The sequence below is a fragment of the Drosophila elegans genome, unplaced genomic scaffold (genome assembly GCF_018152505.1).
Source record: "Drosophila elegans isolate 14027-0461.03 unplaced genomic scaffold, ASM1815250v1 contig_814, whole genome shotgun sequence".
NCBI classification, from domain to species: domain Eukaryota; kingdom Metazoa; phylum Arthropoda; class Insecta; order Diptera; family Drosophilidae; genus Drosophila; species Drosophila elegans.
Window position 1 is genome coordinate 19,223,370 of NW_024546167.1, and position 22,886 is coordinate 19,246,255.

A 22,886-nucleotide genomic window follows, 5' to 3' on the forward strand; every position below is an offset into this window, starting at 1 on the left:
CAAAAATTGCTGAGGTCTACATATCTCCTATTAGCACTCGGGAATGGATAAACATAGATACAGTTGCAGTCAATATAATAGTAGTTCCATTAAGTAAAACATATAAATAAGGCTTGGTACAACTTTTCTTTTAAGTGCGGGAAAATCTACGGATTCATCCCACAAACTTCATGAGCGTTTTGTATTTCCCAAACCCAAAATCCATAAATGAAGTTTGATAGTTTTGTTAGAACTACTTATTTGTGTCGATTATAATACAGATTTATTTGTTTGGTTTAATTGCAATAAATATAAGTTACTCTCTTCATTTACACGTTGTAAGTCTCAAGGCTTCAGTTAAGGATTCCTTTTCATCTCTTCAGCACTTAGAAATTTTAGAAAAACCGGCCCAAGGACGGGGCATATGCTGGCGATGTGATCTGTGGGTGAACGCTCCTCTGTTCATCTTCATTTGCTCTATGTTACAATGGCATGCAGAGACCTTTGCCTTTTGTTTACAATAAGAACTACAATTTGTCAGCTACTATAAGGAAAACATTGCCAATTACAAACTAACTGCATTGCACATTTTGTTACTCTGCTTTCTGGCCATCTGTGTGATGGGTATATGAAATAAAGCTTGGGGCGGAAGGGAGGAGGGGTTAAACAAGAAGAGCACACGGAAGTTTTTAATATGTTATATTATCCTACTACTTGGCGTTGTCCAGCACCTTCACTATGTGCTTGGAGACCAGGGCCGTTGCCTCGGCGGCATTGGGGATGAGGAATCGGTCCATGTCCGTGATGAGCAGCCCATCGCCGTCGGGGAATCCGTACTTGAAGGTGATCAGGTCGCGGTGGCGCTTCTTGGCCGTGATCTTCACAATGCTGGCCAGCGGGCGGCGCACCATTATCTGCGCCTGTCCTCGTCCCAGTTCCCTAAGCACCACCAGTTGGCCGGGCGTGATGATCAAGTGACTGTCGTACATATAGCCACTCATGTGCACCTCCTGGCACTTAAAGGCATTGATGATGTCCGCCGTCTTGAAGTACTGGTTCAGGCTCACGATCTCCTTGCCATCGCCGGCCAGCGGTTGGTCATCCCGCTCCCCCGTCGCCCCATCGAAGGCATCCTCGTTCTCATCGTCAATGCTGAAGACAGGCGCCACATTGCGATACCGCTTGCCGTTCCGCTCCTTGGCACTCACATGGCGTTCCTGGGCCGGCGTCGACTGCACGCCATTGGAACCGCCGGCTGAGCCACTGGGATTGGCACTGGGATTCACAATGATGTCCAGCAGTTTGCCCTTCACCTCCGCCGACTTTGACTTCATGGCGGCGGAGAATTTGCTAAACAGATCCGTGGACGAGGGCGTCGAGGCCTTTAGAGTCGCTGATTTTGTCTGTGGGAGGGTAAAGTGTCTATTTGAAGTCTCAAAAGCAGGGACTTAATTACAACTCACCTGCTGAACATTGTGCTGCTGGCAGACGAGGCACTTGCGCACATTGTGATCCTCTAGGCAGTCGGCCATGTGGTCGCCAAAGTAATCGTGAATGGAGGCATAGCCGCCCGTCAGCAGCGACACATAGTGGGTGTTCTTCTGCAGGAATGAGGCCACCACCATGTGCGTGTACTGATCCTCCTCGACGCGTCCGCTGCCCATGAAGCACAAATGCTCGCCGCCGGCATTTGAATTGGCCTCGATGGCCTGCCGCTGGGCGGTGAGCAGTCCCTGGACGGCGGTGGCGAAGGCCACAGGTTCCTGGAGCATCAGGTTGCAGTCCAGATGGAATGCCGTGGACAGATGGCCGGCATTGTACTGCTCTGCCGGTCGGCAGTCGACGAGGAAGAAACGCACTGCATCCGGCACGGGGAATTCGGTGGCCGAGTTTTCCACCAGCTCATAAACGGAGACGGGCAGGCACAGGGCCTGCGAGACCTTGTTCGCCTCCTCCTGGCTGCGTGGCGTATCATTCTGTTTGCCATACAGCGCCTTCAGGTAGTCCGTCTTGAACGAAGTGGGTGTCTTGAGCGCATAGTACTGGGCCAGCGAGCAGAAGTCGGGCACATCGTCGAATTCCAGGGCACAGGGCATAAGAGCCAGAAACTTGATGATCTCCTCCTTGGACGAGCTCCTCATCTGCAGGATCTGGTCTCTACCATTGATTAGTATAATTAGGGCGAGGAAAAAGACCATAAAAGGGTCAGCATTCTGGAAGTAGAGATCCCACATTGCGATGATCACCGACAAACTGCTGCAGGAGGCGAAAAGCGACTGGAACCAGGTCAGCGAGTACAAGTCGGGTGTGATCTTCTTGGTGTCCAGCAGGGTGCAGAGCTCGGGATCGTGGTAGAGCAAGAGCAGGCGGAAAACGTGGAAGACATTGCCCTTGGGCCGACAGCCCTTGGGTATGTAGGTGTCCCTGATGGACTCGAACAGGTTGAAAGTATCCGAGCGGTTTAGTTTCAGGGCGAAGAGTGGCAGCAGCAGCTCTATCCAACCGTTTTCCGGCTCGTACTGTAGATTTCGGTTCTTGCAGTAGAATGTGATGATGGACTCCAGATCGGACACCACCGAGACCTTGTCCTCCTCATCGTTGCCCATGCGATCGACATGCCTTTGGCAATCCTCGCGTAGTTGGCTTTGGAAAGGCAGGTCGTAGATCTCGTTGAAGAGCGACATCTGATCCGATTTGTGGCGCACATCCAAACACACTTGCCACACATCCGGACGCAGTGCCTCCGGCAGAGCTTTGCCCTGGCAAATGCCATAGATATCGTTGACATTGCAGTCGTCCAGTAGCGCCGATTCCAGCTCAATGATCCTACAAAGGGGTTGGTTGGGAGGAAAACTGTTTTAATCATGTAGCCGTAGAAGGGTGAAGGCGACGTCAACGTGTCTAAATAACCAGCTGCTGATAAGACGGAGCACCCACTTTTTCCCTCCCCCGCCAGGTGCTCCGCCACTCCCCCCGCTGGCCTTGCTCCACGCTGCTGACTCAATCACCGAAACAAATGGTCGTCTGTTCGAGAAAATAGAAGGCCTTGATGGGAAAACAACAAGCAGGCCTTATAAATCACCAGAAAACTGGATGCTGTAGCTTTTAAGGCACCGACTAACCTTAATTGTTTACGTAGCCCCAACCCAATGTTTATTATTTACCACATATTCTCCTCCATGACTGCGTTTTTTGGCCAATTCCTACGTTTTCGTTTCCAAATGATGCCCTTAATGCACTCTCTTCAGTTGAAGCCGGCCAGGCAGGTGCATTTTCTTTAGATTTCAGTTGCGAATCAATTAATTTTTGTAATATTCCAAATTTATTTTGATCGAATTTTGGTTACGTTTCGAAGACACGGGAGATGGTTACGTTTCTAGAGATGGCAATTGCTTACGTTTAACAAGGCGAACGTAAGAAACGAAAATATCGATAAGAGCTGATTTTTCGTCTGGCAGCACTGACCCAAAGTTGCCACCCTTTGATGAGCAAGAAGAAGACCGAGCTATTTGTTTTTTTCGTACGATTGGAGATTGGAGAAGAATTGTGCTTTAATTTGGCAATTTACGTTTATGCTGGTTAACTGAGGTGTGGGTGGATTATTCAAAAGTGAGTAAAACTATTGTGATAATACAGGTAACGCCGACGTGAGATCTTTTCGATGCACAAACACACACATGCACTTTGGGGGCCAAACAAAATTTGCAAATGCAAAAGCAATAACAAAAGTAACAACATTAAGCGAATGCAATTGCCACACTCATATGTACAAATGCATATTGTATATATAGCCTTCACCCAAATAAAATGCATCTTGCATCTTGCATCTATTGATTTTGCATGTGGCATATATGAGGTGTTGCAAGAAATTGAGCTCTGTTTGTGTGTGAGTGTGCAACAGCTGGAATCCTCATTTCCCCCTCCCCCCTTTGAGAATCACCCATTTAATGGGGTTTATCCAATTAACCTGGTTAATCATCGTAAGTTTGCACTTTGAGCCACGTGTGTAGTTGGCTATTTGCATAGCAGCACGTATGCTTGTATTTTCCAAACCTTCTTGAAGAGGGGAGGGGGGAATAGGGCGAATTCGTGTTAAAAAAATTTGTTGTGGTTGTGGTTTTTTTTGACGAAACAGTTCTTAAATACCAATGGGTATATTAAAGTGTGACATTTTAAAGAATATTCTGTTAAATTTTCATGGTGAAATATATATAATAAAATGGCAACGGCAGCAATTACCTTGGAGTATCTTGAAAAATAAGGTAACTTGGTACGGGAGTATTTAGTAGTATTTAATAACTTGAGTTGTGGGTAAAAAGCTTTTAAGTTTTGAACATTTTTATTCTAGTACTTGTAAACAGGTAGAAGAATAGTCATACTTATTTAGCTCCAATAAAAACTGAGACACAAAATTTTTAACTTATTTTGCCATATTAAAAAAAAAAAAAATTAATTACAAACAATATTTTTTCCCCCCAAAAACAGATGAAAACGGGCAGCAACAACAATCACATTTCCGCCAGCAGCAGCAGCAGGAACAACAACAACTCCTCCTTGGTGCAACAACAACATCAACAACAACGCAGCACAACTTCCGTATCCGTTTCGGGGATTTCCATTGGAACATCATCTCACATTGTCACCGAGTGGGAGGATGGCATTATCTTCGATGTCGATGATCCCGACTTTTGTAATCTAGCGGCAGACAAGCTGAACTTCATAGGTGACTACTAAAATGGCATATAATTAGCCCCATCGATTATATATATTTATAGTCTAGACATGAGGAGTAATCTATGTTTTGTTTACGATTAGCCCCGGAGAATTCCTTCATTCAAGAGGCGGAAAATGTTTTGCACCTTTGTACCAGCTGCAGTGGCTTATCGCCCAGCGGTTTTCCCGTATTTTCGTGTCTAAACGAGCGGAAACTGCCATACACTTTTATTAATGCCAATACTTCGGCTTTATCGTCGAGTGTCCAGTTGATAAAGGCCATATATATATAAACAAGGGCCATCAATTATACAACACAGAAATAGCAACACTCTGTCTTCCCAACAAAGTTCCACTTAAAATTAGGCGAATTCTGTGCTGTTTTTAGAATGTATATCCCACGAAAAATTGGGCTAACCATATCAATAACCTTTTGAAACAGTGAGCAATTGTTTTGCTCGCCCGTTTATCTGCAAACTGATTAGCCGAACAAGCTAGTCGTGCGACTCGCCTATTCACACTTTTCGCTTGCCATCTAGAATTCACGCGTTTGTCATGTGACTCCGGATCGAATCAGGCTTCTCCTTCACCGACTAACCGGCTGAGAAATGGGTGCCAAAAGAGTGTGCAAATATGTCGGATGGCCCAACAATGTGAGTGGAATTTTTCTGAATTTTTCTCAATTTTTGGTCAACAATAACACAGTGGCGGATTATGGCTAGCGTGAGCTGTTTTTTTTTTTGCATGCAATTACGGCACGTGTCGCTCGTTAAAGGCTTCTACGGAGTACGGCTTATAAAGGTGGTTTCATGACCCCCAACCACCCATGAATATTGCGTGTGAACCAACCATGAATGTTGGATATTATGTCCCTTTTCCGGTCTTAAGTGGCCCAGTTATGGAAAGGAAAACTGGTGGAAGTAGTTTGATGGGATTTTATGTCTTTAATTCATGACTGTTTTTTAACTTCTTTCTTTAATGGTATTTTACTATTAAGAGGGTTGCTGCCTAGGGATGTAAAGCCCTTCAATAAGTTTAGTTTCTTGGCTCTTGTCGATTGTGTTTGACATTAAGTCTCCAAGTTATGGGTAATGTGCAACTACATTCATAGTATTTTACTACAAAAAAGTTATCTTTCTTTAGAAGTTAAGCACTTCTAATAAGTCTACTTTCTTGGCTCTAACTTTCCTAATCTAAAATGTATATGTGATACATATTTAAGCGACAATATTTTCAGTTTCAGGGAAGAGAAAGTTAAGGCAGCATTCGTACATTTGCCTGTTACAAACTATCAAGCTTAGCTCGCATATTTGCCAATGATTAGCATATTGCATCAGACTATTTGCAATCAGCTTCGTCGTCTGCCAAAGTTACACAGTTTCAGTTCACGTTTCGATGTTGTAAGCGTTTTAAATGAATCAGAGAATTTGCAGTCAATCAAGCTAGTTGAAAGCGATTTATCCGAGCTATTTATAGGACCATATAGTTAGCTTTATCTTCGTGACTCACTCAAATTTTATTTGATCTTTCTTCTCAGTACACATTGCGGTATAGAACTTATACAACTTATCATGATGGATGTCATGGAATTTTATTATCTTAGCTGATCGCTCTTGTGCTTATCTCGTGTGGAATCGGCTTGAGTCATCCGATGTCCGATGTCTAGACCCGGCTATTCCTTATACAAAATTAATTATAATTTTTTTTGGAGCGGTGGGAAGCGTTTGTAGTAGAATACACATTAGCAGCTCCCTGGCATGTGCGCTTGCATAAGCGTTTTGTTTGCATAAAATGCTTATTAAAACGTTATGGCAATTTTTATTTAAAAATAAAACGGTTTTCGATTTCGCAATGTCTCTGTCTGTCTGCCTGTCTGTCCGTTTGTCAGTCTGTGTTTTATGTTCCCATGCTCATTATAGAACGAAACGCCACGCGCAGTCCGTTCACGGTTTTGTTTCAATTTGTCGACTATTTGAGCTATAAGTCTCGTTTGAAATTGCGCAGCAGCCGGAGACGAGGTTCTCCAATCTCTCCCTCGGAAACTGAAAACATTGGAGTGTGGAAGTGTGCTGGTCGGCACAGGTATAGTATTATAGTATTATCGTGATGGAAAGTGCCCAAATGCAATCCGATCTGCCAGCTTTGACTTCTGAGCGGGATCTGGCGCCGGGCTTTGTGGTCTGAAGCTGGAACCACCAGTTAAAGGCGGCTCCAGATGGCCCTCAACCGATTCGCTTGGGACGCAACCGGTTCGAGGCTGACTGCCTGCCGTTTCCCCGTTTATAATCCGAACACAGGGAGAAATGATCACCAATTGGGTATTTCTTCTAAGAACCATGAGTAATGATTGTGCTGTGATGAGCATACACTTGGAATTTAAATGATTTCTATTTAACTTTGTACGTTTTGATACGGGTTCCGGTTTAATAACTTCATTAAAACAAGATCACCAGAGTGTGTCATAGAACATTGGTATTAATTCAAGAAACAGATGAATAATGCATGTGTTTAATTGAACTTAGATTATGTTTATCTAGCGTTTATATATATTTATATAGAACCTTCATAATTAATGATTTATTGAATGTAATATTACAAAACAACAGACAACATCTCCAAAGTTGGTCACACAATTCACTTATATGCATAGTGTTTTTACTGCAGAAATGCAGAAATATTTTTTTAATAACTAACAATGATTCAGGCAGTTTCTCAAGGAGTTTAACATATATTATATACCACCTAAATAGAACTTAGAACAAAGTGATAAGGTGAAAAGAATTTCTATAGTAATAAAATAAAACCCAGATGGCAATAGAATACTAATCTATAGTTACATATATTTTTGTGTTCTGTAAAGTTATAAACCACTCAACTTGGAGAGGCCCGTCCGTTTGATCGTTGGGTGTGTCCGTATGTCCGTTTGTCCGTGTGTCGTGGATTGATTTCAATTCGAATTCCGCCCGTTCATTCATTCATTGTGCTGGCTGGCTGGCTTCGTTCTTATTTATTAATTTACAATTTTAGCACACACAAGCGAGCATATATAGTATGTAGATAGAACCCTTGTCTTACCGGCCACTACGGCAGTCGTAATCGGTTCAAACCGGTACCGGTTGTGTATATGTTTACACTGGACAAATGTTCCGTGCGACGCAAATCTAACTGAGAAGTACCATATAGCCATATAGTATTCAGTCAACGATGCTGATGACGACGTTGTCAGATCTGGCGACGTCAGTTAGTCGCTCGCGCCACTTTATTGACTAAATATACCCCCTCGAATTGTTGTTAAATTCCCGCCGATTTGCATCACAAACGGTAGTAGTCGTCATAAAGATAGTAATCTAGGGGCTAAAACCCTAACACTTGCGATCTTTACTACGAAAATAAACCTTTGTCTTAATTTTTCATTGGCTATTTTGTAACTCAAAGATAAACAAGCCTATTTGCTCCCAAATCAAATAAATAACTTTTATTTGAAAATTACATAAAAAATCGCTATTTTGTAACTCAAAGATCAATAGCAAATTTATTGCATTGCAACATTTACCTTATTGAACCGAAATAACATAAGAATGCACACTTTTTTGAGCACATAAAATTTTAAGCCCAAAGATAAGTGTCTGGAGTCAGCAACAGTCTTCTTTAGAAAAATACTAATCTGATGTTCTGTAGAATTGCGAGAATAGGTACATATATATATAATTAATTAAAACCTCATTTAGGGGGAAACCTATGAGCTGATAATGAGTTTATTAAATAGAAAACTTAATTAAACTAAAATACCTGGAAGCGCTGAGCCACATATAAACTTTTATATAATGTAGCTAACATTTCACATTATCAAACAAGTTTCTTTATTGTCACTTCATTTATTAGTGCTCGCATTTCAAAATGACTTGCCTGAGAAAATTAAACACCCAGACCAGATCAAACTGAACTCTTCCTTAGTTGAATTCCAAGTTCATTATTATATGAGCAAACGTAGAACCTTTGTCAATTAACGAAACCCGTTTGTTTGCTAGTCATGTAGATGCTAAAAATTAATTAAATATTGTCCATGGCGCGAAAGTCTAAGATTCGAAGTTCATAAATTCATTGAGCAAATTAAAAGCGAAACCAGATTGAACTGAACCCAATCTGTTTGGGAATCTTTCTGTTTGATAGTCGACTGTGGAAATCTGCCGTGTCACGTGTAATTAACAAACTGTTGCATTATGCAAATTGCTAATTAAGTGTTCTCCAGACTTCCACAAGTGTTAATTGTCGCACGCCAAACGAAACCGCAGACCTTTTTCCTATACATTTATATTTTACTCAGAGTTGTGTTCTAGTTTTTTGATTGCGGATTGCGGACTTTGCGACTGCGGTTGGGATTTTTTTTTGCGAAACCACGATTTTGCGTTGCAAATAGTACCTTGAACTAGTGTTCAATGTGCCGGGTTTTGTTTATGCAATATAAACCCATTGGGGAAAGTTCCGGGCATTGTTTTTATAATGATCCCAGGTCCAGAAAACAAAATAGAAAAACAAAAACATGTTTCTAGGCCGTTCCATTTGGCTTCCCACTAACTCAACTCTGTCTGAAATTATCACAAATTATCACAAATTAGATATTGTGGTTTTAGGAAGAAATGTTATATGGTATATAGCCTAGGCAAGCCTAATATAAAAAAGGATTTTAATTAGTCTATATCGTTTCCCAGTAGTTTTGCCTGCCATTAAAATATGTAACATATGAACATATGTGATTTGTGGGTTTGTATTTATTCAGTGCATAACTTGGCGTTTCGAATTAAAAAAAAGCTTAGGAAAGTGTTTATTACAGGGAAATATAAACTTTTCAAACTAAACAATACTAGTAAACTTTATAAGTTTCCTACCAATAAGTAAATAATTACTTCGTCGGAAAATAGCTTCTGCAAATTTCCGGGTATTCCAGTTATTGTATTTTAAAACAATAGAGTCGGTAAACCATATAAATTTTAATGAGCCTTTACTGATATTGCTTGCTATAGGTATTAATTAGCTTTAATACCTCAACATTTTAGGTGTAATGTTACATAAGGTTTAAAAGATAAAAGCTTTATTATCGAAACAGTTCAAGAAAAAATATTATCTTTGTAATATACTGTTCCTAGAACCTACCCTATTATTCTTACGTATAGTCCTTTTGATCTAATCAGTTGAGCTATTTTATCACCCATCATTGCTATACTGTTTAGTGAAGCTTACGTACGAAATGTGTATATAATAGTGAGACGGTTCAGACATAATGAAACCAGATCTATAAATATTAAAAGAGGCGTCATTAAACCTGAATAGAACACGTTCTATTTTTAAAGATATTTATAGGAAATTGGTTTTCCCAATATAGATAATATTGTAGATCAAGCTGATGCCGTCTCTATAAATATCATTATTTAAATGTTTTTGTTAGCATAAATAGGTTTTTATAATATAGAAAATGTTAAACAGTAAACTTAGTTAAGAAATAGGTTTTCTTGATATGCTCTCTCTATAAATATCAGAAATTGTTTATTTATGTTAGCATAAAAAGGTTTTGTTTTTATAGTATAAAAAATGTTATACATTAATTACGAAATAGGTTTTCTCAATATAGATAATATTGAAGATCAAGCTGATGCCCTCATTATAAACATTATAAATGATTTATTATAATACCAATAAAGCTAAAACCTTCGCTTTAAATATTAATAATAATTATGTGGTATGATAAATGCAAAAATGTAGTACACTCATTTAAGTAGTCAGGCAACAACTTATTCATTGAGGAATGCAGCTCCATTTCTTTGGGTGAATTACACATATCCAGGGCCAGGGTCACGTATAATAAACCAGAGCTCAATGAGAGCCCACCTTCTTGGGGGTTTTTTCAGTCATGGACAGGGTCTCGCATTGACTTCGCAACCAATATCAGTCATCAGCTATATAGAACGACGAGAGCTATATATATATATACAGTCGTAAATATAAATATTGTAACGACGCCGTGAGATAACATGTCATAGACCTATTTATAGGAGATTTTCCCATTGCTCATTTAGGAATGATCTGTTTATCAGGCACGGTATGCAAATATAAATTACGTGGGATGGCTTACAAAACAACCCATGGAAATGAGTTATACCCAATGGGGGTCAAAGGTCAGGGTCGTTCGTCGCCATTCTAATTGCCCTTGTCAACAGTTTCGTCTGGCGAATCTTTCCGATACGGTGTGTTGAGTTGATAGAGTCTCGAATGCTAAGTGCACTTATCTGGCCTGTGATTATATACATAGTGGAGAAGCCATATAGCCACTTTCGTTGGATTATGCCCAGACAAAGTCACGCCCCGTTTTGGCAGTTTACCCCGATATTTCTGTGTTGGTACTTTTCCCCCATTAATTAAATAAACGCTTTTCATAGCTTGGAATTCCGATTTCGGTTTTTGTTTACACTTGAACGGCGAAGCTCGAGAGGGAATCCCATGGAACGGGTACTGGTTTGTCGCATTCGCATTCGAGCGAACTCATTAGCATCCACATGTGATGATGGAAGCAATGCTCTGAACCGAAGATCAATTTAATGATTAAAGCGTGGCCAAATAACCAGATTCGTAGATTCCCCATAACTCTAATGAATCAGCCGCCCACAAGTTCGATATTCCAAATATATAAATATATATTTATCAAAAGCAAAACAAAGCCGCGCTTCTTCTGTTATCTTTTTTTTTTTTTTGGGTTGGGTTTGGTTGGTTCCTGATTTCCCCCTTTTGCAATTGACGTCAAGCCGTGGTCGCCTTTGTTTTTGCATTTGTGCTGTATATTTACACACCCATAATAACAATAATTAACAGCCACTTTCAGGAGCAGCTTTGTTTGCATAGCTGCAAAGCAAAACTGTTCAAAAACAGAGCTCAAACTGAAGCTAGAGACTGGCGGACAGGCCAAATAATCCAAAAGAGGAAGCGCATGTCTTCAAGCAGCACTTGAGCACTGTGGTTATGCATATTTCCATTGAGGGGGGTAACTGTCTTGGCAAACACAAAACTATAGTTATGGCATATGTCAAACTGCAATACACTCAGTTCAGGCTGCGTAAATAATGTCTTTTGAGCTGTATTGATAACAGCAGGCGAAGTGAACTAGCTACTCTTTTAGTTTAACTCTGGAAAAACAATGCCTTTTTCAAAACATTTTTGTTTATTTTATTTTAATTAATGTCCCAAGCTTACACTTATATTTGTAGCGGTAGTCAAATCAAATTGAAATTTAATATTTTTGATTGATTAATTAGATAATGGCTTTTTATTACTGGATTTTAAATTTTCTTTTTGTTCTTAAGTTTGTTTTAAGAATTTTAAAAAGAGTTGAACAGTTATATTCCCTCCCTCTTAATAAACTTTATTTGTGCTGTGTGAAGAAATATTTTAATTCGTTATTATATTAGATTTAAAGTAAAAATCAAGTGTCAAATCAAAATCAAAGTCAAAAACTTATTTGTGACTTCTTTTAAATCTCTAGAAGTATAATAGACAATGGTCTAAAAATATAGAAATGAGTCATAGAACATATATTGTTCCTTAAGCTACTTTAAAAGACAGTTAAGTGTGCAATTAATTCGTGCTGTTTATTTATGTCTATTAAATCAATTCTTTCCCAACTAAAAAACTCGCCACAAGCGCTAGTTTACAAATTTAATTAGGAATAACAAACAAATGATGAATTTCATAGATAGGAATTTCAATGGAATTCTATGCACACTTGGGAAAATAACACTCAGGTTTAAATATATTGCAAAGGGCTTTTCGTCAATAGCCGTCCGTCAAAAAAAATCGATTTAAAAATGTCAAATAATAAATACTTGAATAATAGCCCTCTATAAACGTATATTTACGATATTCAATCTATTGATATTGTTGATAGCACCTTTGTCGGTGTATAAATCAAGCGATAAGATAGAAAACTGTTACTCCAGATCATCCGCTTGTGAAATACATTAGCTTATATATATTCGATCGTACAGACTTCTGAGAAAATTAAGATTTCGGGACAAAAGAACTGGATATTTATAGAGCGAAATCAATATAAACCAATTTGCAATTGGATTGGCTTTCGAGGAAGAGTATAAAAATAAACACACGACGGCGCGGGCACTTAATAAGTTTTTAAAAGGTTTGCAAAATATTGTTTAAATATTGTTATTTCGGACTAATATCCTCACGTTGTCTGACGCAATTTCCGCTGAGGTGAGGTGGTACTGTCTCTTTTGTGTGAGCTTCTCAGGCAATTGCCGTGCGACCTTCTGCGATGACAATGGTCCCCCGATTTCATCTCCACACTGAAAACTAAAGTGCCGCAAAACGATCGCAAAACCCAATATTATACAACATAATACACCAAATTATGGCAGCCATCAGTTTAAAGTATTTTTTACGCATCGCTTATTGTAATTCGAGACTTTTTCTGCGCACTAAAACCATTAAAACCAATCATATAGCTAATTATTATATGATTTGTTTTTGGGTAGAACCAAATACGGTTTGTGAATTGCTTATTATAAATAAGTGTTGATTTATACAGTACGTACATAGTTTCATGCTAACATTCCTATTTTAGGAAGCAATCCTTAAAACAAAATTTTACTTAGAAAGAATAAGTTTTTTTTACAATTATATGATTTATTTTAATTTTTTTTAGTATAGTTTGGTATGGATCTTCTAGGTTTATTGACGAGAACCAAATACATTTATTGATTTTCTAAGTACAAATTCGTATAAATTTATCCAGTATATATCGGGTTCTGTTTTTCTCCGTGCACAGAAGTAAGAAACTGCGCCTCGACAAAAGTTGAATGCCAGTGAAAAGCGTGCCCGGATTGCGAGGGTTTCGTTCTTGCTTTCTAAATAAACATTAATTGTTTATACTATGTATAGTATGATGTTCCCAAGTTTATGTGTGATTGTGTTTGTGCATGTGTATGACTTGTCAGTTGACCGTCGCCTCTGACGCTGAATTGCATTAATTTGGCGAGGGTCGTCGCTTGGATTTGGCTTTGGTTCGTCTCTGATTTTGGTTTTGAATTTTGGATTTTAACTTTGCTCGGGGTGCTCCCTTTTCGTTTGGGTTGGCGTAATTTGAAACGCCTTCCAAAGCAAAGCGCGCACGCCTTGGATCCCAGCTCATATGCATAAGTTGTTAAGCTGGGTCTATCTGCACTTTGGCAACCATTATTTTCCCTATTAACATGCTAACGCTAGCTAAAATTTCCATTCCGGCGGGATGACAGCCCGTCGGGAGTCACCTCGTCTTCGTATTATATTTTATTTTATGGGTTTCACCATTACAGTTTTTTACATTTTGCGGCTGAGGCACGCGCATTGCTAAAACAAAAAAAAAAAAGGTTTGCTGATAAGATTACTTCTAGATTGATAAGCGAAAAATGGTGTGTGTGTGTGTGTGTGTGTGTTCTAGCGTTTATGTATATTTATGGTGGTCTTTCAGCATGATATTGTCATCTTGATATGATTAAATATCTATTTTTGCAAATACCTATAACACTTGCTTATTATAATCATTTAAAATCATTGACTTAAATACAATCTGGGGAAAATAACACATAATGATCGATCCATTTGTAAATATTGTTGTGTCAGTTAATAATGTATTGAATACTTTTTAGAAATAACATGTTATTTTACAGATTGTAATTAGGAGAAAAACACCTCCTGATGGAAATTTCCGTTGGCTCATTTGCGGATCTAGTTTTTAGGGATGCTTTCTACCTGCACACTTTCCGAGGATCATATCTTCTAAATACCTCCCACTGTCGCCTGTCCATTCACTATGATCTTCCACCTGCTGCCGCTGTTTTCACGGACACGGACCTAAGAACCCGAACCCGAACCCAAACCCGAACCCGAATTCGAACCCGTAACCGTCCCTGTCCTTGCCTGGCGCTCTACCTGTCATAGCGTGAAATGATTTGTTATTTAAATGAAATGCCCGCGAACGTCGATTCTTCTGACGGTTGCCAGGGGGCATCTTGTTTTGCGGGCTTCTTGGACATGCGTCAATAACCGGCAGGCGATTACACCTAGTCGATGTTCTATAGTGTCCGTCCGGTCAATGTGTCGTATACGTACTGCCCGGCAGATGGGGCGTATGGAGGAGGTATAAGAGGTACGAGTGTCGGGGTAGGGGTGCCCGCCCGCTGCGCTTGACCGTTAAATGTGCTCGTTCTCTCTCTTTTACTCGTTATCTGAATTGATACCCCTTAGTTGAAGAGTAGTAGATGTATATTGTATGCGAGAAAGCCTTGTAACAATTATAAAACTGGGTAGATTGACAATCTTGTATGCAAAGATGACAAGATCTTTAAGAGCTTGAGATTTTGGATTGAACTTGCTTACATTAAAGAACAGTAAGAAGAAATATTCAATGCGTTTACAATTTAACTTAATTTTGTAACGAATGGCATATTTTATTAAGCTGTAACATTTGAAAAAGTAGATTTCTTATTTTGTATCACAAATCAAAAGAAAGCTATCATAATTTATTTTGTTTTTGCTAAAGAGCGCCAGAAGATAGGCTTTAAATTTGGTAACCAGGCAACGAGTAACGGGTATCCCATAGTCGAGACACTCGCTACTTCCCCTAGTGTTTTGTTTTCTTATCTCTCGTGCTCTTTGATTTACCAAGAGAACCGCTCCTGTTGCCAACTACCGCTAATTTTTGTTAGCATCTGACTTTGTTTTGGCATTTTGCTTGTGATTTACCCCCCGTTAATGTTTATTACGAGTTTTGCACGCCACTCGACATCGTTCTGTTTGTTTTTTTTCCTTTCTGTTTTTTTTTTTTGCAGTTCGTTAGCTTTGCTTTGTCATCCGATGCGAGCAATATCACTCGCTCGCTCTCCCACTCGCAAAACTCTCCCTCTCTTGCTGCTTCGATCGCCTATAAAAGCGGGGCGATTTCAGCGAGCGCCGTTCATTTGAGTTTCGCGGTTCGACGTGCTAGCCCACTTTTGGTCTTTCGGCTCTGGAGAAAACTATTCGTATCTGGTGAAAATCCATTTTGATCCCCAGCAACTCAGTTCAGTTTCGCTTCCCAAGTCCAACAATAAAAGTGCGCTGTAGTCGCTGTCAAAACGATTGCATTCAAGAGATATAAACTTTATTATTATTATTACTGCAAATTGCATTTTCATGAGCTAACTGTCTCGCATCGCGTGTGAAAAGTTGCAAACAATAACAAAACAATTGCCAACGGTTAATGCAAATATCCAGACAATTTAAAACAAAAGTAATTTGATTTTCTGGCTTACGCAAGGCCAACTACAATTACCAACTGCAGCAACAGCAACAAATCAAATTAAACAACACACAGAAATCCCAATTTGGATTTATTAATAGCGCTGAAAAAATACAAAAAAAAGACAACAACTGTTTTGCCGTAAATAACACAACAAATGTAAGTATTTCCGTGCCTAAAATAACTGAACAAAAAAATGAAGCGCCTCGTTTTTGTGCGGCTGGGAGTGTGTGTGCCCTTCTATAAATAAATAAAATCAAATTAAATGCAACTAGTTGTGTGTGAGGCACACAATATGCTCGCTCGGATAAATTACAGCAATTTCGTATTTGCGCCGTTGCCGTTGCTGAAAATTGCCCCCTCAGTAGAGTAGTCGGCATTCAAACCGAATTGCAGGGGCAGCCTAGCTGAGCTGCAAACCACATCCCAGACTATACTGCATGTTTTTATGTGTTTATTTTGGGCACGTCTCAATGATTATACTTTCTCGATAGGAACCAGCTAAATATAGAACGTCCGACGACTGGCCGCATAACAACGCAAAACATTTATTTATTTATTTATTATGATGCCAGGCCAGGCCAGCAGTCATGTGCCCGCCTTGCCAACAAAGATTTTTTTTTTTTTTTTTTTGGCAACTTTGCCAAAATCGTGGCGACAATGTAGACACAGGTCGTATAAATATAGTATAGTATATGCATTATAGGCAGTATTCCCCGCTTGGAGACACAAGCAATTAACGTTTCGCTTCCAATTCCAAATAATTCGCACATTAAAGTTATTTAATTGCCCGTCGCCTAAACAATTGAAACTACAACACAACACACAGAGATGACGCATTTTGATCAGAGTGATCGGCGGCCTCGCTGTGTGTTTATGGTGCTTTCAACCGGATTTCAGCGGTTCGTGGACCGCACACTCCACCTTCAGTTTCCCAATCCCAACACGAATAGTTGTTGATTTTTTAGCCAAGAATGTCGTCCGAGTTTGCTGGCTGGAAAATGATATATACAAGTATTAATCTATATATTTGAATTGATCTTCTGTTGTAGTACCAGTGCCGGTACAGTCAAGCACTGACATTTGAGTCACGCACCTGTACAACAAGCTCGTTTACCTTCGCCGGCGAAGCATTGAACCCTCTGTTTCTGTTGTTACCTTGTTACATTTTTTTTTGTTAAACTTTAAACTTAATTGTATACCATTTTCCTTCTCTTTGCAGTGCCATCAACAGCCAATATGTCGATCGCCAGTGTTCACGGTCCCCAAATCGCCGACATCTGCAGTCCCTTGTCGTAAGTATATTGCATTTTTAAATTTAGATGCCCATATCTACATATATATGTACATCTCGCGCACTCATGAATCATTTTAGCTGGAAGTAGTGATTCGTTTCGTTTCCGTTTCGCATTTGCTAAAATTCGCTGTAAACAAATGTCAGGGTTAATTTCGAGGGGGTAAACGCATGAATTCGTTGGCTCATTCATGAGTTTAGCAATCTTATCATGGCTAGCGGCTAGGGTGCAGAGTACACAGCCGCAATTCCATTTCCAATACCATTTCCATTCGATACAATACAATAAAATACAATACAATACAGAAACACAGCTGCAATTTGGCCACGACTTTGGCCCATTAATGAAGGGGGCCATGCGCCTGTGTTTGTATACAACCAGCCATATATTATACACATATAGTCGCGTTCGTATCATTATCATTTCGCTTTTTGGGGCCGCACAAAAGCAACAAAAGCCAGCCTCGTCGCCATCGCTCACATGATCGTGCGAAAGTCTCGCCGTAGAGTCGTCGTCGTCGTCGTCGTCGCCGTCGCAGTACATTCCCAAAATGCCATACCGGCACGCAGTTCATTATCATAATCACGCCAGCGCATGCCGCCATCGCCACCGCCACCCACTTGGCAAGGTCACGGTTGCCCGACGCCAGCAATTACTATGATTACTAATCAAGAATTCCCCGCTTCGGCCTTAATCTCTTGCAGGCATCATAATCTGGGTCTGTCCGCCTCGCTGCCAGATCTGGTGGGAAGTCCCCTGGAGATCAGCATGGACAATGTGCTGACCATCGAGGAGCTGCGCCAGCACATGGGCTCCTGCTTCACCTGCGGCGTCTCCTGGACGGATGACCATGTGTCCCTCGACTGCAGCGAATGCGGTGGCTACAGCCTGGAGCGTCCATGCCCCCTCTGCGATGGCCAGTGCGGTGTCCAATGGAAACGTGACTTTGCCATGGTGAGTTCAAGTCGCTAAGTGAATGGAAACATAACTCAAACTAAAGCCTGGATTTCCTGAATTTATCACTCGTCATAAGTTAAATGTCTATATCTTCCTTTGTCAAAATTTTCATAACTTGAACTAATTTCAATGTCTTTCCTTGTCGTACTTTCCATAACTCAAACTAAAGCCTAGATTTCCTCGTCATTATTGAAATTTCTTTATCTTAAATTAGTTGTTTGCTTTGCCAAGCCTTTCTATTAGTGCCATTTTGATAGATATTCTAATTTCTTGGGAGTACAAAAAAATTAAAACGATAATATTTGACAAAAGTTGATATACATAACAGATTTGAATAATTGGCAAAAGTTGATAAACATACCGATAATAATTGACCAAAAGTTAATATACATAACTGCTTTGAATAATGGACAAAAAAAGTTAATATACATAACATCTACGGTTGACACCTTCCCAACATTTTGTTGATAAGTCAATACAAATACAAATATGCAATGAAAGCTGGTACCTAACATTGAGAACAGAGAACTTTTGGTGGATTATTTAAACAAATGTTTCATAACGGAATATAATAATACTACGCCTTAATTTAAATGAAATATATCCAATGAAAACATAACATTTAAACATAATTTAAATCATTTGTTTTCATTTTTGCTCATGATCAGTTATTAGTAACCTTTTTTTCTTGTTAACCTAGCTTTATTTAAATAAATAAATAAAATATCCAGTGTTTGAGTTATACAAATTCAACTGAATTTATTTATTTTTGTTTACGAAAACTAAACAATTTCCTTTTCTTTCCTTACAGTCGCATGCCTGCAGTCAAGCTCGCTGGGTGGGCGTGTGCATCAGCTATCCGGAAGTGGTGGCCGGAGTCCAGTTGCCCGTTGGAGCTGGAGCTGCCACCTCGTGTGCCGCCGCCGCTGCGAATCAACTGCGTTTGGCCCAGGAGCTGTGCTCCCGCCTGGAACAGCTGTCCACGTCGACGGCGAGCAAAAGCGGTCGCCACTAGAGTTCCTTTCCGACAGCCAGACTGCAAAAACACACACACGCCTCCACATCGGCCACACCTCCAACTCCACATCCACCAAAACCATTCATCCGGATAGCAGATAGCAAATAGCTGGAGAACAGCTCCACCTCCACACGAAAAACACACAGTCTGTCACCCGTAATTTAGGGCCTAATTGCTAAGCTTTTTAGTTGTTAGTTTTTATTGTGTTGTGCAGCGTTTGTATCTCTTTATATTTTTTATTTTTGCACAATTTACTCTTTTGTTCGTTCGTTCGTGTGGGAAATGCAAATTGTTTAGCAGTTAAGTTAGTTCCTTTTGTCTACTTTTTAAACGGCACCATATTTGTTTGCACACACACACACACACACTCACCTGACCTATTCTATCCAGGAAAAGACTTCTTTCTGCTTAGACTTAAGCCGAGTTTAGGCATTGCAGTGATAAAGGTGATATTAGCCAGAAAGAATCGTGAACAAAAATAGTGAATTTATAATGATGTAGCAAAATGTAGCTGACGTCTAACACACACACACACACACTAAACCACCCGTGTAATCGTGTAGAGATTGTTGTTAACAATTTAGTTAGTTAGTTGTTGTTGCTTTTTTGCCTTGTGTCAAAGCTTGTTCGAAGCGAGGAGATCCGCGAGCACAGATCAAAGTTAACTTTGATGGTGCAAACGGATGGCGCAACAAAGAATCTTCCATATTGCATAAATGCTCAACAAAGTAACTATCGATTTGGATTGAAACAGTCAATACAGTCTCTTCAAAGGGGGAAAGCGAAAGCGCGTCGTTGCAAAATTAAAGATGTAAGAACACACGCACAAGGAAACAATTAAAAAGCATTACTCAAAAAGTTGAAGATTTTCTGTGAAAATCCATATGACAAGTAGAAGTTTATACCTAATATATACACCTATATATATATAAATATATATTATATACCATATAAAACTGCATACAATATACATACATCTAAATATATATATATATATTTTTAATGTAGAGATATGTTTTGTAAAAAGACAAAGGCATATTTTTAAAATTAAAACTTAAACTATGCAAAAATCAAAACAAATGTATTCTAATTAATGCCACATTGTGGGATTTTCTGTTGCCAAGGCGTATTATCAGCCTCGCTTAACCTGTAAGTCGGAATCTAATCAGCATATATATATGATTACCAGGTGGGCAAAGCCGACATCACCTGTTGCGCTAAATGATGGGTAAATATTGTGTAGGCTTCTGGGATTCTCGCCAATTAATGTGACATCTTCTTTAGTCGTCGTAAAGCGGGATTTCACCTGCTTTCGGGTGAATTTATCACCCTTTGTTCGCTTAAGGGGCACAGATTTTGGATTTCAGATTTCATCATTTTCTTTGCGGGTTTCCTCGAAACAAGAAGACACCAACTCTCGATTTGTATTTCTGGTTTTTATTTCGTTTAATCACTTTCATTATGGTTATTGCCTGGGGGTTTCTTTGATGTCCCACACATTGCCGGCATTACCTGCTATTATCATTTCTGGGAATACATTTTATTGGGTCGCTGAATGTTGTTCCCTTATCATCGAGCATTGCAGTTATTAGACACTTAATAACTGGTTTATGGATTTTAAATCACTACTTTTCTAGCTGATAATTGGGTTCTATCTTTGACAGTGTTTTACTTCCTATTTTTGTGGTAATACTATACATTATCTTGCTGAACATATTTTAAAAGGCAAGGCTTTTCTTGTATTTAAAGTTAAGTTAAATGAGTTGAAGCCTTGTAATTTGCTTTTGGCGATAAACTTTTTACAATACCAAAAATAAGACCTAAAATTGATTATTAAATACTAGAATTCACTAAGATTTTTTTAATAGTGAAAGCTACTTTCCTTTCCAAATAAACTTCCTTCAATAAGTTTTTGTACGATTTTTGGCCAAACAACAACAGAGACTGCGACTCCGTGTTTTGCAACTTCTTCTTCGCTGGCGGGCATACCAAACTGGAGTGTTCAGTGATACAAGACTACTTTCAGCTAAAAATATCATTAAAATATGAGAATATTTAATAAAAATTATTTGATTTACTTACATTTCTGGGCCGGATCCAGTTCAGTGTCGGGAGATGCCTCTGTCAAGGGCATGTGGGCCTGAAGCTCCTCCAAAAGTTCTGTCAGCTCCTCCGAGTCCTTGGCAATGCTGCACAGCTCCTCCTGCTGGAAATCGGGATTTATTTGCTTGCACAACAGGAATTGACTAATCACGTTGCCGAGATTCGAGGGTGCAGTTCGTGAAGGAGCTAAAAAGTATTTTAAACTATAGAAACCTCAACTTTTATTAAATATCCCTTTCCAACCATAGTAATCCGTCATATCGAGGGGCACCAGTTGGATCAAACGATGACTCTTGATCAGTTCATGCTGAAATTGCTGGGTAAGATGAAAGAGCAGGGTCAAGTGCATCCTTTCGCTGGGACTGCCCAAACAATGTCGTGGCTGTGGAGTGATCAGATGGGCGGTGTGCTTGCAGGCATCCACACAGTTCCTTCTCAACTTTCTAATCTTCTCGCGCAGCTCTGGAGAATCCCTGGCCTGTCCTATAAAGATGAGCATCTCCCGGAATTGGGCCACATGGCAGTTAATTTCGGTAATGAGCTGGTAAAGTAAAATATGTTATTAAGTGACATCATTAAGAGTTAACTTTGATTAAATTACATTATAGAATAGTCTTTATTCTTAGCAATTTAAGTGTACAATAGTATAAATGTGTACACTGTTAAAAATGTATAATAGTTAATAGTATTTAATACACAACTTAAAAATTTGTTGCTTCGATTTTCATTTGGTTTTTAGTTAGTTTATATAAGGAAATTCCTTTTGGGGTTGTAAGCTACCCAAGATATCGTAAAATAAATATTCAATAAAATTGTTTCCAAAAAAAATTGCCTTCAAATAACCATTCCAAAAATATAAATTTAGCTGAAAAAAAATAGCTAAAACTCTTTTTTTAACGGATTTAGAAAAATGTGATAAGTCAGCGTTTTAAAACAGGCAGTTTCTGAAAATTTGTGTTTAATTTAAACCATATTAAAAAAAATAGGACATATTTTTTTTGCTATTAATTTAAGTTTTTTTATATTAAGTATTATACATATACATATTAAGTATTATACTTATCCCTTTTCTTAACAGACATCAATGGAGGGGGTGCAAAACGTACCTTCTGGGGATCCCTGGAGGGCAGCAGCAATTGGGGCAGATAAATGGACAGTCGATGGGCAATTATGGTGGAGTTCCTGATGGCCAGAGCCGTGCTGCTGGCCACACAGGCCGTTGGCTTCTCCTCCAGGACAGCCGATGAGCAGATGCCACCTGCATGGGCCATGTTTGGATGCCGACTGCAGCGCCGTTTTTTAAGCATCCTCAGATGTGTTCTATAAAAAGCCAGGACTTGGCGACTGCAGTGTGTGTGTTGTTGTGTATTAGACGGACTGGTCTTATGTAAGCAAATTGCTGGTGCCCCTGCCTCATTACCTTGTGTCAACAAGTCACGCCAGCTAAACAGCAACAAATGAGCCTCGTAGCGAAAAAAAAGAAAAAGAAACTGAGTAATAAAGC

The 22,886-nt window shown here is 39.4% G+C and overlaps 3 protein-coding genes across 4 annotated transcripts; 1 reads left to right on the plus strand and 2 right to left on the minus strand.

Annotated features, from left to right (window-relative positions):
- Positions 1-239: 239 nt before the first annotated feature.
- LOC108148030 (TBC1 domain family member 23) lies at positions 240-3,360 on the minus strand. The gene is made up of 3 exons (XM_017274869.1): positions 3,144-3,360; positions 1,443-2,805; positions 240-1,382 (listed from the first exon to the last, which is right to left on the minus strand). Exons 1-3 carry the CDS (start codon positions 3,158-3,160, stop codon positions 690-692), a joined length of 2,073 nt encoding a protein of 690 aa, XP_017130358.1. The 5' UTR covers positions 3,161-3,360; the 3' UTR covers positions 240-689.
- Positions 3,361-3,471: 111 nt separating this feature from the next.
- On the plus strand, positions 3,472-20,091 carry LOC108147981 (protein pinocchio). Of its 2 annotated transcripts, XM_017274790.2 has the most exons (5): positions 3,472-3,588; positions 4,465-4,702; positions 17,232-17,304; positions 18,009-18,258; positions 19,073-20,091. In XM_017274790.2, the coding sequence occupies exons 2-5, from the start codon at positions 4,465-4,467 to the stop codon at positions 19,274-19,276; spliced, it is 765 nt and encodes a 254-aa protein (XP_017130279.1). In that variant the 5' UTR covers positions 3,472-3,588; the 3' UTR covers positions 19,277-20,091. The 2 variants fall into 2 exon arrangements, with proteins under 2 accessions (XP_017130279.1, XP_017130280.1); XM_017274791.2 differs by lacking the exons at positions 3,472-3,588; positions 4,465-4,702 and adding an exon at positions 15,682-16,168.
- A 1,089-nt stretch (positions 20,092-21,180) lies between these two features.
- On the minus strand, positions 21,181-22,653 carry LOC108147778. Its single transcript, XM_017274508.1, has 4 exons — positions 22,489-22,653; positions 21,626-21,923; positions 21,362-21,568; positions 21,181-21,305 (listed from the first exon to the last, which is right to left on the minus strand). Exons 1-4 carry the CDS (start codon positions 22,651-22,653, stop codon positions 21,181-21,183), a joined length of 795 nt encoding a protein of 264 aa, XP_017129997.1.
- Between the last annotated feature and the right edge of the window lie 233 nt (positions 22,654-22,886).